General features: G+C 48.2%; 1 protein-coding gene and 1 long non-coding RNA gene across 14 annotated transcripts in view; one reads left to right on the top strand and one right to left on the bottom strand.

Moving 5' to 3' along the window:
* Positions 1–17,124, top strand: part of FRMD4A (FERM domain containing 4A) — a 659,116-nt gene that overhangs the window by 375,814 nt on the left and 266,178 nt on the right. For 2 of the 13 annotated variants that reach the window (XM_023256371.2, XM_045060909.1), the window contains exon 1: positions 1,536–1,709. The exons of 9 other annotated variants lie outside the window; for them this stretch is intronic. In XM_023256371.2, coding sequence (XP_023112139.1) covers positions 1,551–1,709 — 159 coding nt within the window. In that variant the 5' untranslated portion in view covers positions 1,536–1,550. Of the gene's footprint in view, positions 1–893; positions 1,257–1,535; positions 1,710–17,124 lie in introns of those variants that run through there. 2 more of the 13 variants (XM_045060908.1, XM_045060906.1) reach the window with 2 other exon arrangements.
* Positions 4,824–7,622, bottom strand: LOC123386443. The gene is made up of 4 exons (XR_006600310.1): positions 7,556–7,622; positions 7,194–7,338; positions 6,540–6,690; positions 4,824–6,104 (listed from the first exon to the last, which is right to left on the bottom strand). It is a non-coding gene; the product is annotated as an uncharacterized LOC123386443 (long non-coding RNA).

Genomic DNA, 17,124 nt, shown 5'->3' with positions numbered 1-17,124 from the left:
CCAAGAGAAGATGATTTAGACAAACACCAACTTTGAAATGATCACAAGAGGTTCGTATGATCAGGGCTAGGTGTGTCCTTGATTTATGTGATCATGGTAAGTGCTAAAAAAAAAAAAAAAAATTAAAATCAGCTTCATGCCACAGCCTGTGTTATCCACTCTAAGTATATCATCTCATTTAATCCTCACAACAACCCCGTGGGCTCAGTATGATGCTCATCTTACAGATAAAGAAATAAGTCAGAGAAGTTAATTAACTTGTCTAAGGTCACACAGTAAGCAGTAGGGCCAAATTCAAACTCAAGTACGTCCGACTCCAGGATGGTCCAGTAGGTTAGTGAGCTGAGCTTGACTACTTTTCTGACGACATTTAAGTTTTGAATTAAAGAGACAAGATAATCAGTTAATCAGTGGAAAGAATGTACAGGAGGAAAATGTGCCTTGGTGGCCACCACGGTTCTTCGGAGCCATGCAATCAAAATTGTGTCAAGACTAAACATGCCCCTTTTCTTGAGTTGTGACTCAGTCTTCCCCTACACCTTGTCTGCCCTCCCCACTTTGGATCTCACCTTTTGGCCTATAACCTATTGAATTAGGGTACAGATGCCCTCCTGAAACAAGGTTAAAAATGATCCAAACTCAAAAAACTTAATCAACGTGGCAAGTAGCTGTACCCTGTTTAAGTGGATGCCTTTCCTCCGGCTAAGGTCTTCGTAGGGCTTATCCAACGCGTGGTAGTGTCACAAGAACGTTGGCAGAAAATGACCCGTTACGGGGAGAAATGAGATATGTTGACTTTGCCTCCTTTATCTACTTTCCTCCAAAATCACAGATGTTGATATTAAATCTGATAGATAAGTTTTCTTACAGCCCTTTTAATCCTAATGTAAACTTGGGAAATTGCCAAAGAAAATGCCTGGGTTTTTGCCAAGTGCCCGCAGAAAGCGCAATCTCTCGGGTGTTGATGTAAAACTGGACGTTTTGCTTCGCCAACGCAGACGCTCTTTGGTTCTCTGAGTTTTAAAGAGTTAAGAGAAGAGATGGAATGCCTTGGGAATGTTGGCAGGGGAGACCCGAGCTCTTTCTCCTTTGCTTCTCTGCTTCTCACCCTGGACGGAATCTCGAAACCACCAGAGCACGGGGATGACTCCGGGCTTACGCCGTTCCCTACTTTCTGGTTCGACCTGCCCCCAAACCTGGCTCTACGTCCCCAGCGGCCCACGGACAGGGAGGGATGGCGTGCGATTATCTGCAGGGTGAGGCCTATTTTTACCTTGTCCCTGGTGAGTTCCCAGAGCCAGGGAGAAAACGTTTCGATTTATGAGCCATTTGCTAATCCTTGAGGGAAAACAGTCCCTGCAGATTAGTGAGGGTAGAGGGAAGGTAGGAGGAGAGGAGATTGGGGCAGAGGAAGCAAGAGTTATTTTGACTGCATTTTTCCCTTGCCTGATTACATCTCGGTGACATTTGAACTTTGCTTTGCTAAAAGAACACAGCCCTGGATGTGGGGGCCTGGGACCAGAGGGGTAAAGGCGGGGCCTGGGGCTGGCATGGCTGGAGGGCCGCTTGGCTCAGAGGACCTGCTATGTAGCCGGGGCCGTCTGGTTCGGGGCCTGACTTCCCAAGCGCTGAGGACGTGTCGAGGGGGACACCTTCGGGTCCTGCAGCTGATGCTGAAGCCATGGTGCATCTCCAGGGCCGTCTACCAGGTGGGACCGGAAGCTCCTCTCACGTTTCTTTGCAGCCGAAGAAATCGGTGGGGGATGGTGGGGAAGGGGTATAAGCTGCTGTCACGTTTTTAGGACTGTAAAGTGTGTTGTAATAATGGGGGTGCGGCTAACATTAATGGAACACCGTCTCCCAGAAGCCAGGCACTGTGAGGTGCTTCGTAAGTGGTTCAGTTTTCCAAACAGCCTGATGTAGTAGGTACTTTGGTCACCATTTTGAGATGAGGTTATTGAAATTCAGAGGTACTGTTAGTAGATGACAGAGTCCTGTGATTTTTTTTAAGTTTATTTTAAAGTTTATTGGTGTATTTATTTTGAGAGAGAGAGAGAGCAAGAGAGAGAGAGAGAAAGGAAGGGGCAGAGAGAATCCCAAGCCGGCCCTGCACGGTCAGCGCAGAGCCCGACCTGGGGCTCAATCTCATGATCCGTGAGACAGCGATCTGAGCCGAAACCAAGAGTCGGATGCTTAACCAACTGAGCCGCCCAGGCACCCCCAGAATCCTGTGATTTAAAGCAAGGTTTTTCCGGCTATAAAGACAAGGGATGCCCTTTCCATGAGTTCATGTTCCTCTTACCCAAGAGATGCTGTTTTTCTCAAAAGATGTGTATCTCTGTGTGTGTGTCTGTGTGTATGTCTGTGTGTGTGTATGTGTGTGCATCTGGGTGTTGGGGGTGGTGACCAGCTGGTAGGGAGCATGTGGCCGTGGACAGGAGGCAAGGAGGGAAGAACACCGAGGAACGGTACTGAGTCTCTGTCCTCACCTCCCCGCCCTGTGGTGGCTTCCCCAGCAGCTTCCAAAGTCAGACATCCATAAACAGCCTCTCTTTCTCAAGACAGAGTGTCTTCTGCAGGAGGGTGGCCCTCTGAGGCCACTGGCCAGAGGTGCAGAGCCCTTCACAGGGAGATGACAGGGCCTGCTTTCCTCATCTGTCCACCCAGACTGGTGGCATTAAGCCAAAGTCCCCACTTGCTACGGGGACTTCCTCAGCCCAGACTGGGAGGAAGGACACAGACCCACGGGGTGGGGGGGGGGGGCGCAAAGGCAGAGCGGCAAGGGGGAGCTCTTCCCCTGACTGTTTATCGAAAAGGCAGTGATACACGAGCTCTTCCTCCATTGACGGTTTTCACAACCTAGTTTCCCTCACTAAGCCGACTTGAGTGGCTTTGCTGTCTCCGTCAGCTGGCTCATCACACCCCTCGGCACCAAGGACACACAGCTGGCCTTTGTATTTTTAGGTGTCACTTGGTGGCATATAATCCCTTAATGAGCTGCAATGGCCAAGCAGTGCAGGGCCAGGTGGCCACCCCTCCCCCACCCCCCTCATGGAATGTCTGGACTCACTGAAGGGACATCTCCTTGCAAGACGTGCCCAGGAGCCCTGTGTTGACTTCACAGAGGGGACACAGCCCTCCAGGATTCTCACCCTTGGTTCTTCATCACCCCGTTGGCCAACAGTCTGAAGACGGTTCAGGCAGAAATGAGGTCTTTTTCCAGAATGCTTGTGTTTGAAGGGCCCATGCCCGGAGTTTTACTACAGGCGGCAAATCTATCTGTGATAGATCATGAAAGAAACTTGAGAGAGCATCTGACAGCAATCTGAGAAATGTACGTGCCATTTCCAAATGATGAGTTGTGAATCTGAAAGAAGGCTGGGAAAAGCCTCCCGGAAGCAGTCACGTGGGTGGTTTGTCCATTGAAGCTTTTCCTGAACCCCTGGTTGGCGTTTGGTAGAATTCCCGAGTCAGGAAAGTTCCGTCTTCTTAGTTGTTGCTCTGATTGCACGTGAGTTTGGGGGTCCTGGTTCCCCACCTCCATCTCCCACTTTCCCTCTTGTCTGTCTTCTCTTGTGTCTCATCGAGTTACATAAAAACTAAGACTCTCGGGGCGCCTGGGTGGCTCAGTCAGTAAAGCGTCCAACTTCAGCTCAGGTCGTGATCTCATAGTTTGTGGGTTCGAGCCCCACGTCGAGCTCTGTGCTGACAGCTCAGAGCCCAGAGCCTGCTTCGGATTCTCTGTCTCCCTCTCTCTCTGGCCCTCTCCTGCTCGCCCCCTGTCTCTGGCTGAGCCGGGCTGGTCGGCCCAGGGGCAGACGCCTGTAGCCCGCACGGCCTTGTCCACGGCCGGCAGGTAGTGCCCACAGGTGCAGCCGGGAAGCCGCCACTGAGGGGAGAGCCAGAAATGCCGGCCTAAACCAGTTCACTGACCCCGGGGGCCAAGTTGGCCAGTTCGCAACCTGCGGGGCCAAGGTGAGGGGGAGGGCTGCCCAAAGCCGAAAGCGGCTGGCCGGACCAGGGATGGTCTGAGTAGTTCCAGAGCGGACCTGCCGTCCCCTGGCGGCTTTACCTGCTCCCAACCCCCACTCACGCTGGCAAGCAGGATTGGTTTGAAGGGACATTTAACACCAAAGACTGGCATCTCCCCGAGAGCTCACAGTCTCCTGGGGAAGAGTTGAGAAAGCAAATAATTGCATTTCGACTAGTAGAGTCTTCAAGGGAAGAGAAGGGAGAAACTAACTTTGGTCAGGGAAGACATTACCAGAAAACCTTGTCTCTGTCCTAGCCTTTGCTTCCCGCTGTATAGAGAGGGGGTGACAGTTCAAACGGTGCCCGGATTGAGTGAGAGCACGTTTGCGGAAGGGAGGGGTACACACGAAAGCATGTACGAAGGGGACAGACTGTTTTTCAATATACTGTATTCCTTCTGGTCTTTATCTTGGGAAAAATTCATCACGAGTGCCTTTATGTATTAGGGATAAGGGGTGACTAATGGCCATTCCTGTATGTTTTGTTTAGTTAACGGAGGGAAACTACGTGTTCTCCTCTATTCACACACTGCTTCCACACTCAGGGCACTTCGGGCATCAGGTGTGGGGTTTTCCACACCAAGCAACTGGGGTGCAGACTGGAGCACAGATGCCCCAGGTTGGGAGCTCAGACCCACAAGAGCTCCCCCCCATGAGACACCAGTCACAAGTAGTAGGTCCCCCATTACCCACGACTTCTGTCCCACTCGGCAACAAATCAGAGGTTCCCCTGACCCCATTCTTGGACGCCATCATTGCTAGAACAGCTCACAGAACTCAGAGAAACACTTCTTACGTTTACCAGTTTATTATATGAGAAAGGACGTGACAAAGGATATAGATGGACAGCCAGATGAAGAGATAACTCAGGGCGGGATCTGGGAGGATCCTGGCCTCCTGTCCCCTTGGAGTTTGGGTTGTACCACCTTCCCGGCAGCTAGCTGTGTTCGCCAGCCTGGAAGCTCTCTGAACCCGGTACTTCGGGGACGTTTATGGAGGCTTCATCACGAAGGCATGATCAAGTATCAACGCCATTTCCAGCCCCTCTCCCCTTCCGGGAGGACGGAGGGTGGGGCCGAAAATTCCAAGCTTCTATTTATGGCTTGGTCTTTCTGATGACCAGCCCCCATCCGGGAGCCCACCCAGAGGCGCCTCATTAAAACAAAAGACGGCTGCTACCACCCAGGAAATTCCAACGGATTTAGGAGCTCTGTGTCAGGAACCAGGGTCAAAGACCAACTATTAGATCAGAAGATGTTCCTTGCACTCTAATCACTTAGGAAAATTACAAGGGTTTTAGGAAGTCTATGGCAGGAACTGGGCGTGGAGACCAATATATATATATATTTTTTTCTATTGTTTCATGGCCATGGTTTCATGGCTCACAGTCTCCCCATTGGCTAAAGTGATGGTTGTCAATCTCTGAGTGACCTTTAGATTCAACTGGGAAGATTTTCGTTTCTTTTCTTTTTTACGAAAAAAAAATTTTTTTAATTTTATTCATTTTGAGAGAGAGCGAGCGAGCGGGGGAGGGGCAGAGAGCAAGGGAGAGAGAGCTCCCAAGCAGTCTCCACACTGTCAGCGGGGAGCCAGACGTGGGGCTCGAACCCACACACCGTGAGATGGTGACCCAAGCCGAAGAAAGGAAAATCACAGCACATGACAAATGTTGGAGAGCTGGCAAATACCGTAAGCATCACGAAATCCAGAGAAATGGCACGTCCACTAACGAGCTGCCTGACACCTCTCTGTCTTCCTTCTTTGCCCTGCACCTTCGGACTGCCCAGTCTTTGATCTCTTTTTCACAAGGCAGTAAGTCTGTCTTCCTCCAGCACGGCTGATCACAATGGGTCCCTTCATCGCTGTTGGGTTAGAAAGGTTTCTTTCTGGGCCATAACTCATCGTGGGAAAGAGCGTGCAAGTTTTGCGGACGGCCGTCAAATTTGGAAAGCCTTCTGCCAAGCTCCCTTTCCGTAGGATCTGTTACCAAACATACTTGTTGCTTATAGTAAAAGCACACGTGTGTGCCCTCGAAACACAGGAATGGTGGGAAAATTCGATTATCTTCTACTTCTGATAAGGAAAAAAAATTATAGGATACTTTTGTAATTGTGTATATTGTATAGTATGAACATACTCCTGCCGGGGGGGGGACATCTTCCACTTTTATTAGGGGTTATGAGAAACTAACTCTTCACTTATAATTTTACCGGTCTGATGGTCGGAAGGTTTCTCCCCAGACTAGCTTCTGTCTCCTAGCATTTTTTGTTTGTGTGCTGTTGTTTTGTTTTTTGAGAAAGAGAGCACCCATGGGGAGAGGGAGAGACACAATCTTAAGCAGGCTCCACACTCAGTGAGGAGCCCCACACGGGGCTTCATCTCATGACCCTCGGATCATGACCTGAGAGGAGATCAAGCGTTGGACGCTCAACCGACTGAGCCACCCAGCCACTCCTGACTTCTAGCATTTTAAATATTATTTCTCCCGTGTGGACGGAGTTCACGTACCTCGTAGCCAAGTGCTGTAACATGTAGTAACATCCACATAAGGTCTCTCTCTGGACTGATGTGGACAACACAAGGCGTCGGCACCCAGGGGTCAGGAACCTGGCCGGAATCCATTTCTACACCGGTACCTCTCACCTCTATCTTTTCATAGCTAGAAATGAGTGTGGAAAGAGCCATGAGTCATAACTGATGACGATGAAAATAGCTTGCTTGTGCAAAGACGGGTGTGTGCACATATTGCTAGGAATAGTCCTGGTGACCTGGGAGAGACCCCAGGAAGTGAAGAGCCCTGGAGTTTAGGCTTCACGACGAATGCCCTTCTGTGCCCTCCCAGCCACCTCCCATTCCCCCCTGGTCGTGCAGTATGAATTATAGGAAAAATAAAATAAATAAGACCAACAACCTGAATTATTACCATGCCATAAATTGCTTCTGGCCCCAGAGATGTGGATCACATATGCAAGGCATATGTGAGCCTGTTTTAGATTGTGATTTTATTTTTCTAAGTTGGATGTCATCGGTTTTTAGAAATGTTTTTATCTTTTTATTTTTGGTCTATTTGCAGAAACTGCGCCCTCCGTGACGGCTGTCAGCTCTGTTTCTGCTTTTTATTTTCTAAGACCCGCCGAACAAAGCACAAAAGCGGCAACATACCTGGTCCTCCTGATCTGGGGATAGAAGCTGCGTCAGAGAAAGCAGGACTAGGAAAATGGCCCAGGGCACATTCCCACCTTCCTGCGAGAAGTGTGGTCTGTTCCATGGTTTTCACATCATCCGTGTTCACCCATCACCACTGCTTCTGGGAGGAAATAGGGACGAGTGGCTCTAGTGACCACCCAAGTGCCAGGAATCGGGGAAGAGTCCTTTTTAAATTACATGTTCCAGTTCCATCTCCCCACCCCCCACCGCCCCCCAGCTCTTTGTGGCTGGGAGCCGGGGCCACAGGGCTCCGGACACACACACACACACACACACACACCCCGTGGTTAGCGAGCTAATCCATGCGAGGGCCCTACCATCCTGGGATAGCACTAGTGGTCAGAGAGAGAGGGTCCTGTGTTTTCTTCCTAGTACAGATTGTGTTTCTGAAGCTGAGAGGTTCTAGAAATGGAACAGTTTGAAGGTTCTACTTTGTCATCTGTCTGCATGATTAGTTATAGTGATGTCAGTGCTACATTCTCCTAATGACGAGCAAGTCCTCTAAAATGAGATTGGGGTTCCAGTGATTCATTCGTATCTTCTGAAACAACTAATCCAACCAATCTGGGGCCAGTGGATCTTGCCATGATTCCAGCAAACGTTTCCACATGTGGAAAGTGAGGCTTTGATTCTCAATTTGCTATTTTTGCTTTTCCCCTTTCATCATTGTGTTATGGCAATGTATGTTTTCAAAGGGCTGTGCCCTTTGTATTATTTAATGCCTACATATGGCGTGGGGCTTAGCCTTTCCTCCAGTGATCTATAACATGTGTTATGGGTAAAGGAGGAAAACAAAAAAAAAAAGGCTCGCACCAAGAAGAACAATTAGCTAATTTATCATACGCCTTTCTAACTTTTGTCAGATCTGCACATTTGTGTGTTTTAACCTTTTCTGCCACTCTTTGGCTGGTGTCTTGTCAGTAAAGGATGACGTGTTTGCATTTCCACCGGTGCTTGAATGTCACGCACCCCGTCTTTTGCGACGGTTCGTTCTTATATGGACACGGAAGCACGTCTTTGCAATCAGACCAGGAGCAAAACTCCCTTTCTTGCGTTTTCCAATGCTTCTTTGATGTGGACAGTGTTTGCAAAGAGTGTAAGAGCTCAGTTTTTACTTTTACTTTGTTCTTAAAATATTTTTTGAGTCTGACATGGGGTGTGTTTTCATCGTCCTGGAAGGCATTTTCTTTGGTTCCAGTAAGAAAGTAATACTTTGGAGGTTTAAAAAGCTGTCGGTTACAACATCAAGCATGTCTCCCTTTGGGTCAGTTCCTTCTAACACATGCGAATCTACTTTCAAAGCTCTGTGGAAATCAACTCAGAATTTCAGCTTTGGACCAATCTCAGACTCCCTTTGGAGGAGCTCTTAAATCCTACTTAGGTAAGGCCTGCAGATAGTAATCCCACTGAATGGGGAGTAGCCTGTTTTCCCTTGAATCGTACATTTGTTTGGGTGTCTCTTGGGTTTGGGGCTGACGGAGTCCCTTGGGGATCTAATTTCTCTGCCATTGCCATGAAAAAAAAATGACATTGAACTATATGGAGAGTTTTTGCCTAACATCCTCACAATGTCCTATTCTACCCAAACTGGTATCTTTTCAAGATCTCATCAATTGAGAGAGAATTGCTCACACTTCTTAACTTCAAGAAAACTACACATGCTTATCTTTTTATAATTTACCCAGTACTTTCAAAAAAAATTGTTTTAATGTTTTTATTTATTTTTGAAGGAGAGAGAGAGACAGAGCATGAGCAGAGGAGGAGCAGAGAGAGAGGGAGACATAGAATTTGAAGCAGGCTCCAGGCTCTGAGCTGTCAGCACAGAGCCCGATGCGGGGCTCGAACTCACGAATCATGAGATCATGACCTGATCTCATGATAAGTCGGATGCTTAACCAGCTGAACCACCTGGGTGCCCCTTACCCAGTATTTTCAAATGCTCTCCCTTCTTTTTGATTCTCCACACCACTGGAAGGTGTCATAAGTAAGGCTTATAAGTAAGGCCCAGGGAAGCCTGTGGCTGGCCTCCTGTAGGGAAGGATCTCAGAAGCGATGCTAGATGTTTGCTCTGGGGCGATGCCCCGCTATGCAAATTCGGGTTGATTCTGAGTAGTCTCTTCAACAGAGTCAGTTGGTATTCCGAGTTACATTTCTAGCTTTTACAGTGATTCTGGGTATGGCGTATGTCTGCCTCAGCTTCCCTAATAATTAAGTACAGATTCGCTCATTCACTGATGTGTCTGCTCATTCCTCTAACAAATAATGAGCGAGCACCTACTATGCGTTAAGTATTGGCTGTGTTCTGGAGACGGGATGGTGAAAAAAACCAAACATGACTCCTTATTCTTATAAAGGTTACGTTCCAACGGTGGAGATCTGACATTCATTCCTCCACTAGTGCTAATACAATAATTATACAAACTCACGTGAATTTACAATCATGGGTCAACGCTTGGAGGACAAGGTACCTGGTGGTCTAAGAGGGTACACCACAGGGGAACTTGGTTGTTCTCAGTTGTTCAGGAAGTGTTCTTGAAGAGGCAACACGTGAGCAGAGATCTTAGAGACAAGTGGGGTTAACAAGGCAAAGGGGTAAGAGGGGGAAATCACACTAGGCATGTGCAAGAATCACATTACCTACTGACCCAGAGTTGCTGCAGCAGACAGGAGGACAAGGAAACTGGATTTGTGATGCTTAACGATCACGTGCCCTTATTTAATAAGTGCAACGTGTTTTATTATCATTTACAATCGGGGTGACTGTGCTGCTGGACCTGTGTGGTCACTGGATGCTTTTCACTAAGCGTTGTCCTACCCCACCCCTGGACCTTCTGAAAACCAGCTGGCCTATTTGGGGAGCCTCACCAACCAGCCTCAGCTGGAAATTTGCTTCTTTCTCAAGGGTATGAGCTCATTCCCACACCAGATGGGTTCCCAGTAAATGATTGTGCAATCTAATCATTTTCATGTCATGCCGACTCCCTTTGGAAGATGGAAACAGGGTACATGGTCCCTATCATGTAGTTAGAGGAGAATTTCCTCGATACGATAGCACACCCTGCAGATTGAGAGAAAACATACCCTTTAGAACTATGTGGCCGTTCTTCCACTAACAATAACTTTTAACTGTGAACAACCGATTCGTTTTTATCATAGGGCACATCAGTGAAAGTAACTTGGGCTTCTGCAACAGATGCCTTGGAAATCTAAGGGACTTAACATGACAGAAATTTATTTCTCACTCACAGTGAGTCCGACAATGTTCTGGTTGGTAGACAGCCTTCCATGGGATCACTCAGGGTCATCTTGTGACTTTGACCTCCTCTAGCAGCCCAGTGGTCTATTCATTTGCCAGAAGAAGACGGAGAAGGGAAACTCCCATCACGCTTTTTTGTGCGTCAAATGTGGCAGTGGTGGTCTTCCCTTGTATTTGCATCCCGTTGGCCAGAACAGTCACATGACCTCCCCAACAGGGATACTGGCAAGAACAGGTGGGTGGGCAGCTGGCCCACCTATCACAGAGGGTCAGCTTAGCCTGGGTGAAGGGCATGTCCCCTGGAGTCAGTGAATTAGGCTTTAAGTCCCAATTTTCAGACCAACTCCCCTCTATAAAACAGAAATAAAAACTCCTGAATGAGACATTATATATAAAATACTTGGACCCTGCCTGATAAATTGTAAGAGCTCAATAAATATTCAACCATTATTATCAGTGTATTCATCTCCTACACAATAAAAGCAAAATTAAAGATATCCCATCATTTCGTATCATCTCGTCTGAGAAGTGAGTAGGGATGTAAAACAATCTTTCTTAATTTTTTGAAGAAGGAAACAAAATCCTCGATTTCCGAAGTATGTTTAGGATAGTTGTTCGTGAGTTTCCTTTAAGTTTCCAGGGGAAGTTAAAGGAAGTCTTTTGACAGACGGTTCTGTTAGGAAATAAACAAGCTGATGCAACCCAAGCTTATAAGGAGGCAGTTTGGTGTTTTAGGTAGCAGATGCTGCTGGGGACTCGGAGCTGAATGGAAGTCACAGGGTAGTGGTGCCTAGGAATCTGAAGGGGCCTCTGTTCTCTCCTCCCTGGGGAGCCTGGATCTAAGCTCAGGGGCTGCCGTCTCCCACCCCACTCGGCTTTGTTTGTGTTTCCCTAAGGGAGCATTATGGTTGTGATTTCCCTGTTCTGGGGCAGCCGCTGTGGCTTTTCCACAGCGTCTACCGGTCTGGGCCAAATAACCTGCTGTTTGTTTTCTCTCTTGGCCAAGAGCTCAGGGCACCCCCAAGCATTTTCTGAGCAAGAGGAAATGCTTGTTGTATTCCACCCAGGGGGCAAATTGCAGCTGATACCTCTTTTGAGGGCTCTGATCCAGGCATGCCAGCACACAGGGCACAAAATGCCAGCTCTCGCTGTGTGCCGGGAGGGGCGGGGGGGTGGGGTCGGAATGGGGACGTGGATGAGGTTGGTGTGGCCTCCTTGAAGCAACTGATGTTATATTTGGTTGGCCTCCCACGCCCATGAAGCCTTAGGTTAAAGCCTTGGAAAAATGGGCTCAGCTATGGCCACGCAAGCCGGCCTTCCTCTAAAAGGTCTCTCTCTGCAGGATGTTCAGAGCATATCACCTGGTCACATCAGATCTTAAAAGAAAAAAAAAAAAAAGTCACAGCTTCTGAATTTTGATAGACCTCATTAGACCGTTGCAGGGAGGAAGTTGCCGAGAGGGGATTCTGAGAATTCCAGCCAAAGCTGTCTAATAAAATTCCCATATTTAATCCACTCTAGGGAGTAAAATACTTGGGATGCTAGGGAATCTTGTTAAGGTAGTCTAGAGCAAGCCCTTGGCTCTGCCAAGGCTCTATATCTTAACCACCCGAGGGAACTACTTGTCTAGACTGGTTACAACTATAAAAAGTAAACTAAATTAAAGGTGTTTCTTTGGTTCCAAGTCCTTTACGTACACATTAATTCTCCCAAGGATCCCCTGAGGTGGCCGCTCTGATGACCGCATTTCACAGATAAGAAATGGAGCTTAGGTCACCCAGTCCAAGGTCACCTAGCTCGTGACCAGATTTGCACCGGCTCTCTCTCCATCACTGGGTTTAGTAATTACAAAAAACAGCAGTTCACATACACAGTGTCAACCACGTTCCAGCAGGAGGTCCTTCCTCGTGCCCACCTTTGTCCCTCGCCGCCGTTTCAGTGTCGACTCTGACCTCCGTCGTGACGAATTTCCGGTCGGCATGGCAGCAGCATATTTGGTAATCCTTAAGACCCAGTTTTTTGGGGTTGCCTTTCTCTCTCTCCTAAAAGTACCTGTCTGTAGTTTCTTTGTGGTGTTAGGGATTGAAGGATAAAAACAGTTCTTTCCCACCACCCCCGCCCCCAAAAATCCCTATGAAATACCCAACTCCCACCTTTACGCTTAGATTCTATTGCTTGGTCTCAGAGGTTCTTGGTGATTATAGTTGACATTGATTTAGAGGTGCACGTCTCACGTATCTATGTCGAATCCTCAAGGCAACCACGTGAGGGAGGTACCATTATTGTCCAATGAGATGCACGAGGAAGCTTCAAGTCAGGATCAAGATCAAGCAGCTGGGGAGTTGTGGGGCCAAGATTTAAACCCAGGCAGTTTGAGTTCAGAGTTCAGGGTGCGAAGCACTCGGCAGTGTGGTCTACACGTGGATCCGGTATGAGAGTCTGCTGCCTATAGCGCTCTTTGCACGGAACCTCACATTGTCTCTTTCTTCCTTCTGTTTTAGTTGCCTGCTTACTATTTCCAGGGCCGTGTGAATCACAGATTCACATTGTATCATTGTTTCGGTCAATCAAGTATTTCTTGACGGGGTGGCGGCAAGGTAGTGGACCGCTAATGGGACCCTACAGCTCCAGGGCTGAATCTCAGTTCAGCCACCAGTTAGTTCTGTGGTCATTAACTAGTTAATGAACTTCAGTTCCCTCCCCTGTAAAGTAAGCATAAACAAGACCCCAAAATGTTGTAATGAGGGACAAATTGCATCGGACAGCTCTTAGCCTTGTTTTGGTGGACAATAAGCATTCAATAAAAGGTGCTGTTAACATTGCTGTTTTACGTTTCAATCCACAAACGTGCATTGAGTCCCATGCCCTCGGTGTGCTGAGATTGAGGGAGAGACACAAAAGAGTAGGATAAGATACTTGCTGCAACTTGCAACTGGGTAAATCCGTTGGGCAAGCGGGGAAGAGGTAACTGGCAATGCGTGGCAGGAGGCAAAAGAGGCCACGAGAAGGTCAGAGGGCACACATTGTTGGATTTCAGAGGGGCTCAGGGCAGGATTCAAGGAGGAAGGTGAAGAAAAGACAGGATGTATCTGGCTGCAGTTTAGGGGAGGGTTTCCAAACAGGAAAACCAAAGGGAAGGAAATATACAATGTATCCACAGTTACCATATATGATCAACCTTCTCAGTGGCTTGTAGTAGGGGTGGGGGTGGGAAGGGGGGCAAATAGGAATGAATGGAATGTGGAACTGAAAGCAGAGAAAAGCTCATGCTTTTCTCAACCCTATGAATTAATATTGCAGCCAGAAATAACACCAGGGTTTCCCAATTCTCAGCTAGATTCTCCAAAGGAGACACTGTGCATTCCCAGCAAAGGAGGGCTTGCACAACCTCCTTTTTCTTTGGACTCTGCTTGTGAGAAAGTAGAAACCGAAAAGCAGTGGTAGGGTCCATAACCATCAATAGTGGGGCAGTAGAGCCTGTCACAGTTACCTGCTTCTTTGTTTGATCTTTCAGCTTCAAGACAGACTTGCCTTTGCACACACACACCTGCACAGAGTCAGAGCCCTCCGCTCCAGAGGGCTGGTCTTGTCGTTTACAAACTGTCTGGGTTACCCTCCGGTTCAGGGTCTGCTGACTCTTTTCACAACTTTCCAAGCCAGCGATTGAACAAGAATGTTCTGGACACGCACTCAGTTCTCAGGCCCGGAGGAGGTGCCCAGTGTGCAGGCGGGAGGGAGGATCACAACCGAATGTAGAACTCTTGGTGAATCTCAGTTTCCAAAAATGCTCAAGATCTCCTGTTTTCTGCCCCTCCCAGGCATGCGCCGAGGGCCAAGACTCGGGAGGAGTTCGCTTGTTTTTTTTTTGTCATCCGACCCTGTGCTGTTCTCCAAGTTGCTCAGGCTCGTCACAAATTCATGTCCGTTCATTTGCGTCTTAAAACTCACTGCCAAATCAGTTCACAATTTTCTGCGCCGCTGGGAAAAGTACATAGTCATACATTCACAATTATTTTCTTTTTCCTAGCCAGGAATTTTATTTTTTCCCCGTTTTATTGAGATATAATTAACATGCAGCACTGTATCAGTTTAAGATGTATACCATCGTGATTTGACTTCTATATATTGTGAGAGGATTCCCACAGTAAGTTTGGTTAATATCCATCATCTCACAGATACGAAAGAAGGAAGGAAGCACAAAGCAGGCAGGCAGGCAGGCAGGCAGGAAGGAAGGAAGGAAGGAAGGAGAAAGAAGGAGAAGAAAGGGAGAGGAGAGGGGAGGGGAGGGGAGGGGAGACGAGGTGAGGCAAGGCGAGGCGAGGCAAGGCGAGGCGAGGGGAGGAGGGAGAAGGAAGGGAGGAAGGAAGGGAAGAGAGGAGAAGGAAGGAAAAAAATGTTTTTTCCTTCTTGGGATTTATTCTCTTAACCACTTTTCTATATACCATATAGCAGTGTTAGCTGTAGTCCTCAGGTTGTACACTAAATCTCCAGGACTGATTCATCTTATAACTGGAAGTTTGTACCTTTTGTCCATCTTCCTCCAATTCCCCCGCCCCCTACCCGCTGCCTCTGGTGACTGCAAGTCTGAACTGTTTTTCTATGAGTTTGCTTTTTGTGTGGTTTCGTTTTGGTTCCTCATATAAGCGAGATCATACAGCACGTGTCTTTCTCTGTCTGACCTATGTCACTTAGCATGATGCTCTCGGCGTCCATCCGCGTTGTCAAAAGAGGCAAGATTTCCTTCTTTTTTATGGTTGCATAATATTCTATTGTGTGTGTATACTAGGACTTCTTTATTCGTTTATCCATTGATGGCCAATCAGATTGTTTTCACGCCTTGGCTGTTGTAAATAACGCTGCAAGGAACATGGGGCGAGCGGCTGGTAATTTTAGATCAGCATCATGGCGCATCTGAGATGAGCAGGGACTTCGGGATCAGACTGATCCAGGGTCACATTACCTGTCTCCACCAAATACAGGTCCACCATGCACCTGTTGCATGAATCTGGCAAGCTATTTAGTCGTCCTGAGCCTCAGTTTCCTCTCCTATAAAATGGAAGCGGGTTGAAAATCACTGTCTGATACGACTGTTTTGAGAATAAGATAGCCTACCCAAAGCACTCGGCACAGTGTAGAGCACATACAAGGTGCTCAGTAAACGGTAGCAGGTTCATTACCAGTTCTTCCTTCATCATTTAAGCACTCCTGAAAATGTGGCCTTGCTTGGAAGGCCCTGTGCAGCAGCTTTGGGCAGGAATTTGACAGCGCTTAACTACAAACCACCTTGATATGTTTCACACGCATTACCAGTTTCAAACCAAGAGTGGGGGAGCCTGGCAAAGAGAGAAACGTTCTGTGCGCATGTGTGAGAACAATGTCCTTCTCCCCCACCTGGCACTGACTACTGGCCAATCCACGACCATCCCCTGAGCCACCGTCATGACCCAACCCCCTCCTTCCCCTCCCCTGTGCTTTTCCGGAGGGCTAGGTATCTGCACATATGGAACCCAGTTTCTCTATGGGCCCTTTAATACGCTAGAAATTCCAGAACAACGTAGACCCCGGCAGGGCACGGGCTCCACGTTGGCAAATCGGGCACCACCTTTGGCATTGGCAATGTGTTTCGAACCAAGGAAGGGGCCGCAACCCCAGATTTCAAGGGTTAGCTCCTCGCCTTGTGCAAACACCCGCGGGCTGGTAACAGCACTCATCTGCAGAACGCAGAGAAGTTGAGCCGGAGAAAACCTCCTCCACCCCGGCTGTAATGTCAGCCTCACCAGCCTCCAGATCCTTCTCTGTGCATTTATACCTCCGTAACTTGGGTTAAGAGTACGATGGATCGATCCCCCGTTAAATGGCATTTAAGAGCAGAATGATTAAAACAGGGTTGGAGGACTACCTCACACGATTGAATATGATGTATGCTTTGTTACGATCCTGTGGCACTTGATAAATGGGGTCTGTCCAAGAAAGAAAATTGTGTCCGTGGCTCAAAGAATTAAAGTTCATGTCCTTTATTAGAAGAACATGCAAATCGCTTTCAAAGACAATTGGCTGATTCTTTCCAGCCTACCAATGGCCCGAAGGATCGCGAATTAAAAGGGGTACGACGGGGTCAGGTTTGTGTGCAGACCCAGCATTTCACGCAGGCACTCTGAGAGGGGTCAGCGCAGGGTTTAGACGGAAGCCTGCAGGTCTGTGATGTATCCTCCAGGTGCTACCGTGGAGGGGCTTTGCTGCTGACCCCAACAGTCCCGTCGGCTGCCGGCAGGTGGGGTTGAGGAAATGTCGCCCTGAGACGGCGAAGCCAGCGTCCAGAAGGGCTGCGGTAGTTCTGGGGCCATATCGCTCGTGCTACGTCCCTTCCCCGTGACTTGAACCGCCAACGCCACTGAGCCCTGTCGGAAACTCGGATTAGAAAGGGGACTCTCCTTTTATTGTTTGCTGTGCAAACACAGCCCAAAGCAAAAAAGAAGCGGCAGACCTGGGTGGAGAACAGTACACGGGGCACAACTGGCGCTGTTTCTTCCATGACATCCTGGCACGGCGCCGGGTCATTCGTTCTGCCTCTCTTTTGTTTATGTGTGGAAAGCATGAGGGCCGGCCGCTGCCCTGTGATGATTCTCTGTA

The sequence above is a fragment of the Felis catus genome, chromosome B4, assembly GCF_018350175.1.
Source record: "Felis catus isolate Fca126 chromosome B4, F.catus_Fca126_mat1.0, whole genome shotgun sequence".
Classification (NCBI taxonomy): domain Eukaryota; kingdom Metazoa; phylum Chordata; class Mammalia; order Carnivora; family Felidae; genus Felis; species Felis catus.
This window is presented reverse-complemented; position numbering and strand designations above follow the sequence as displayed.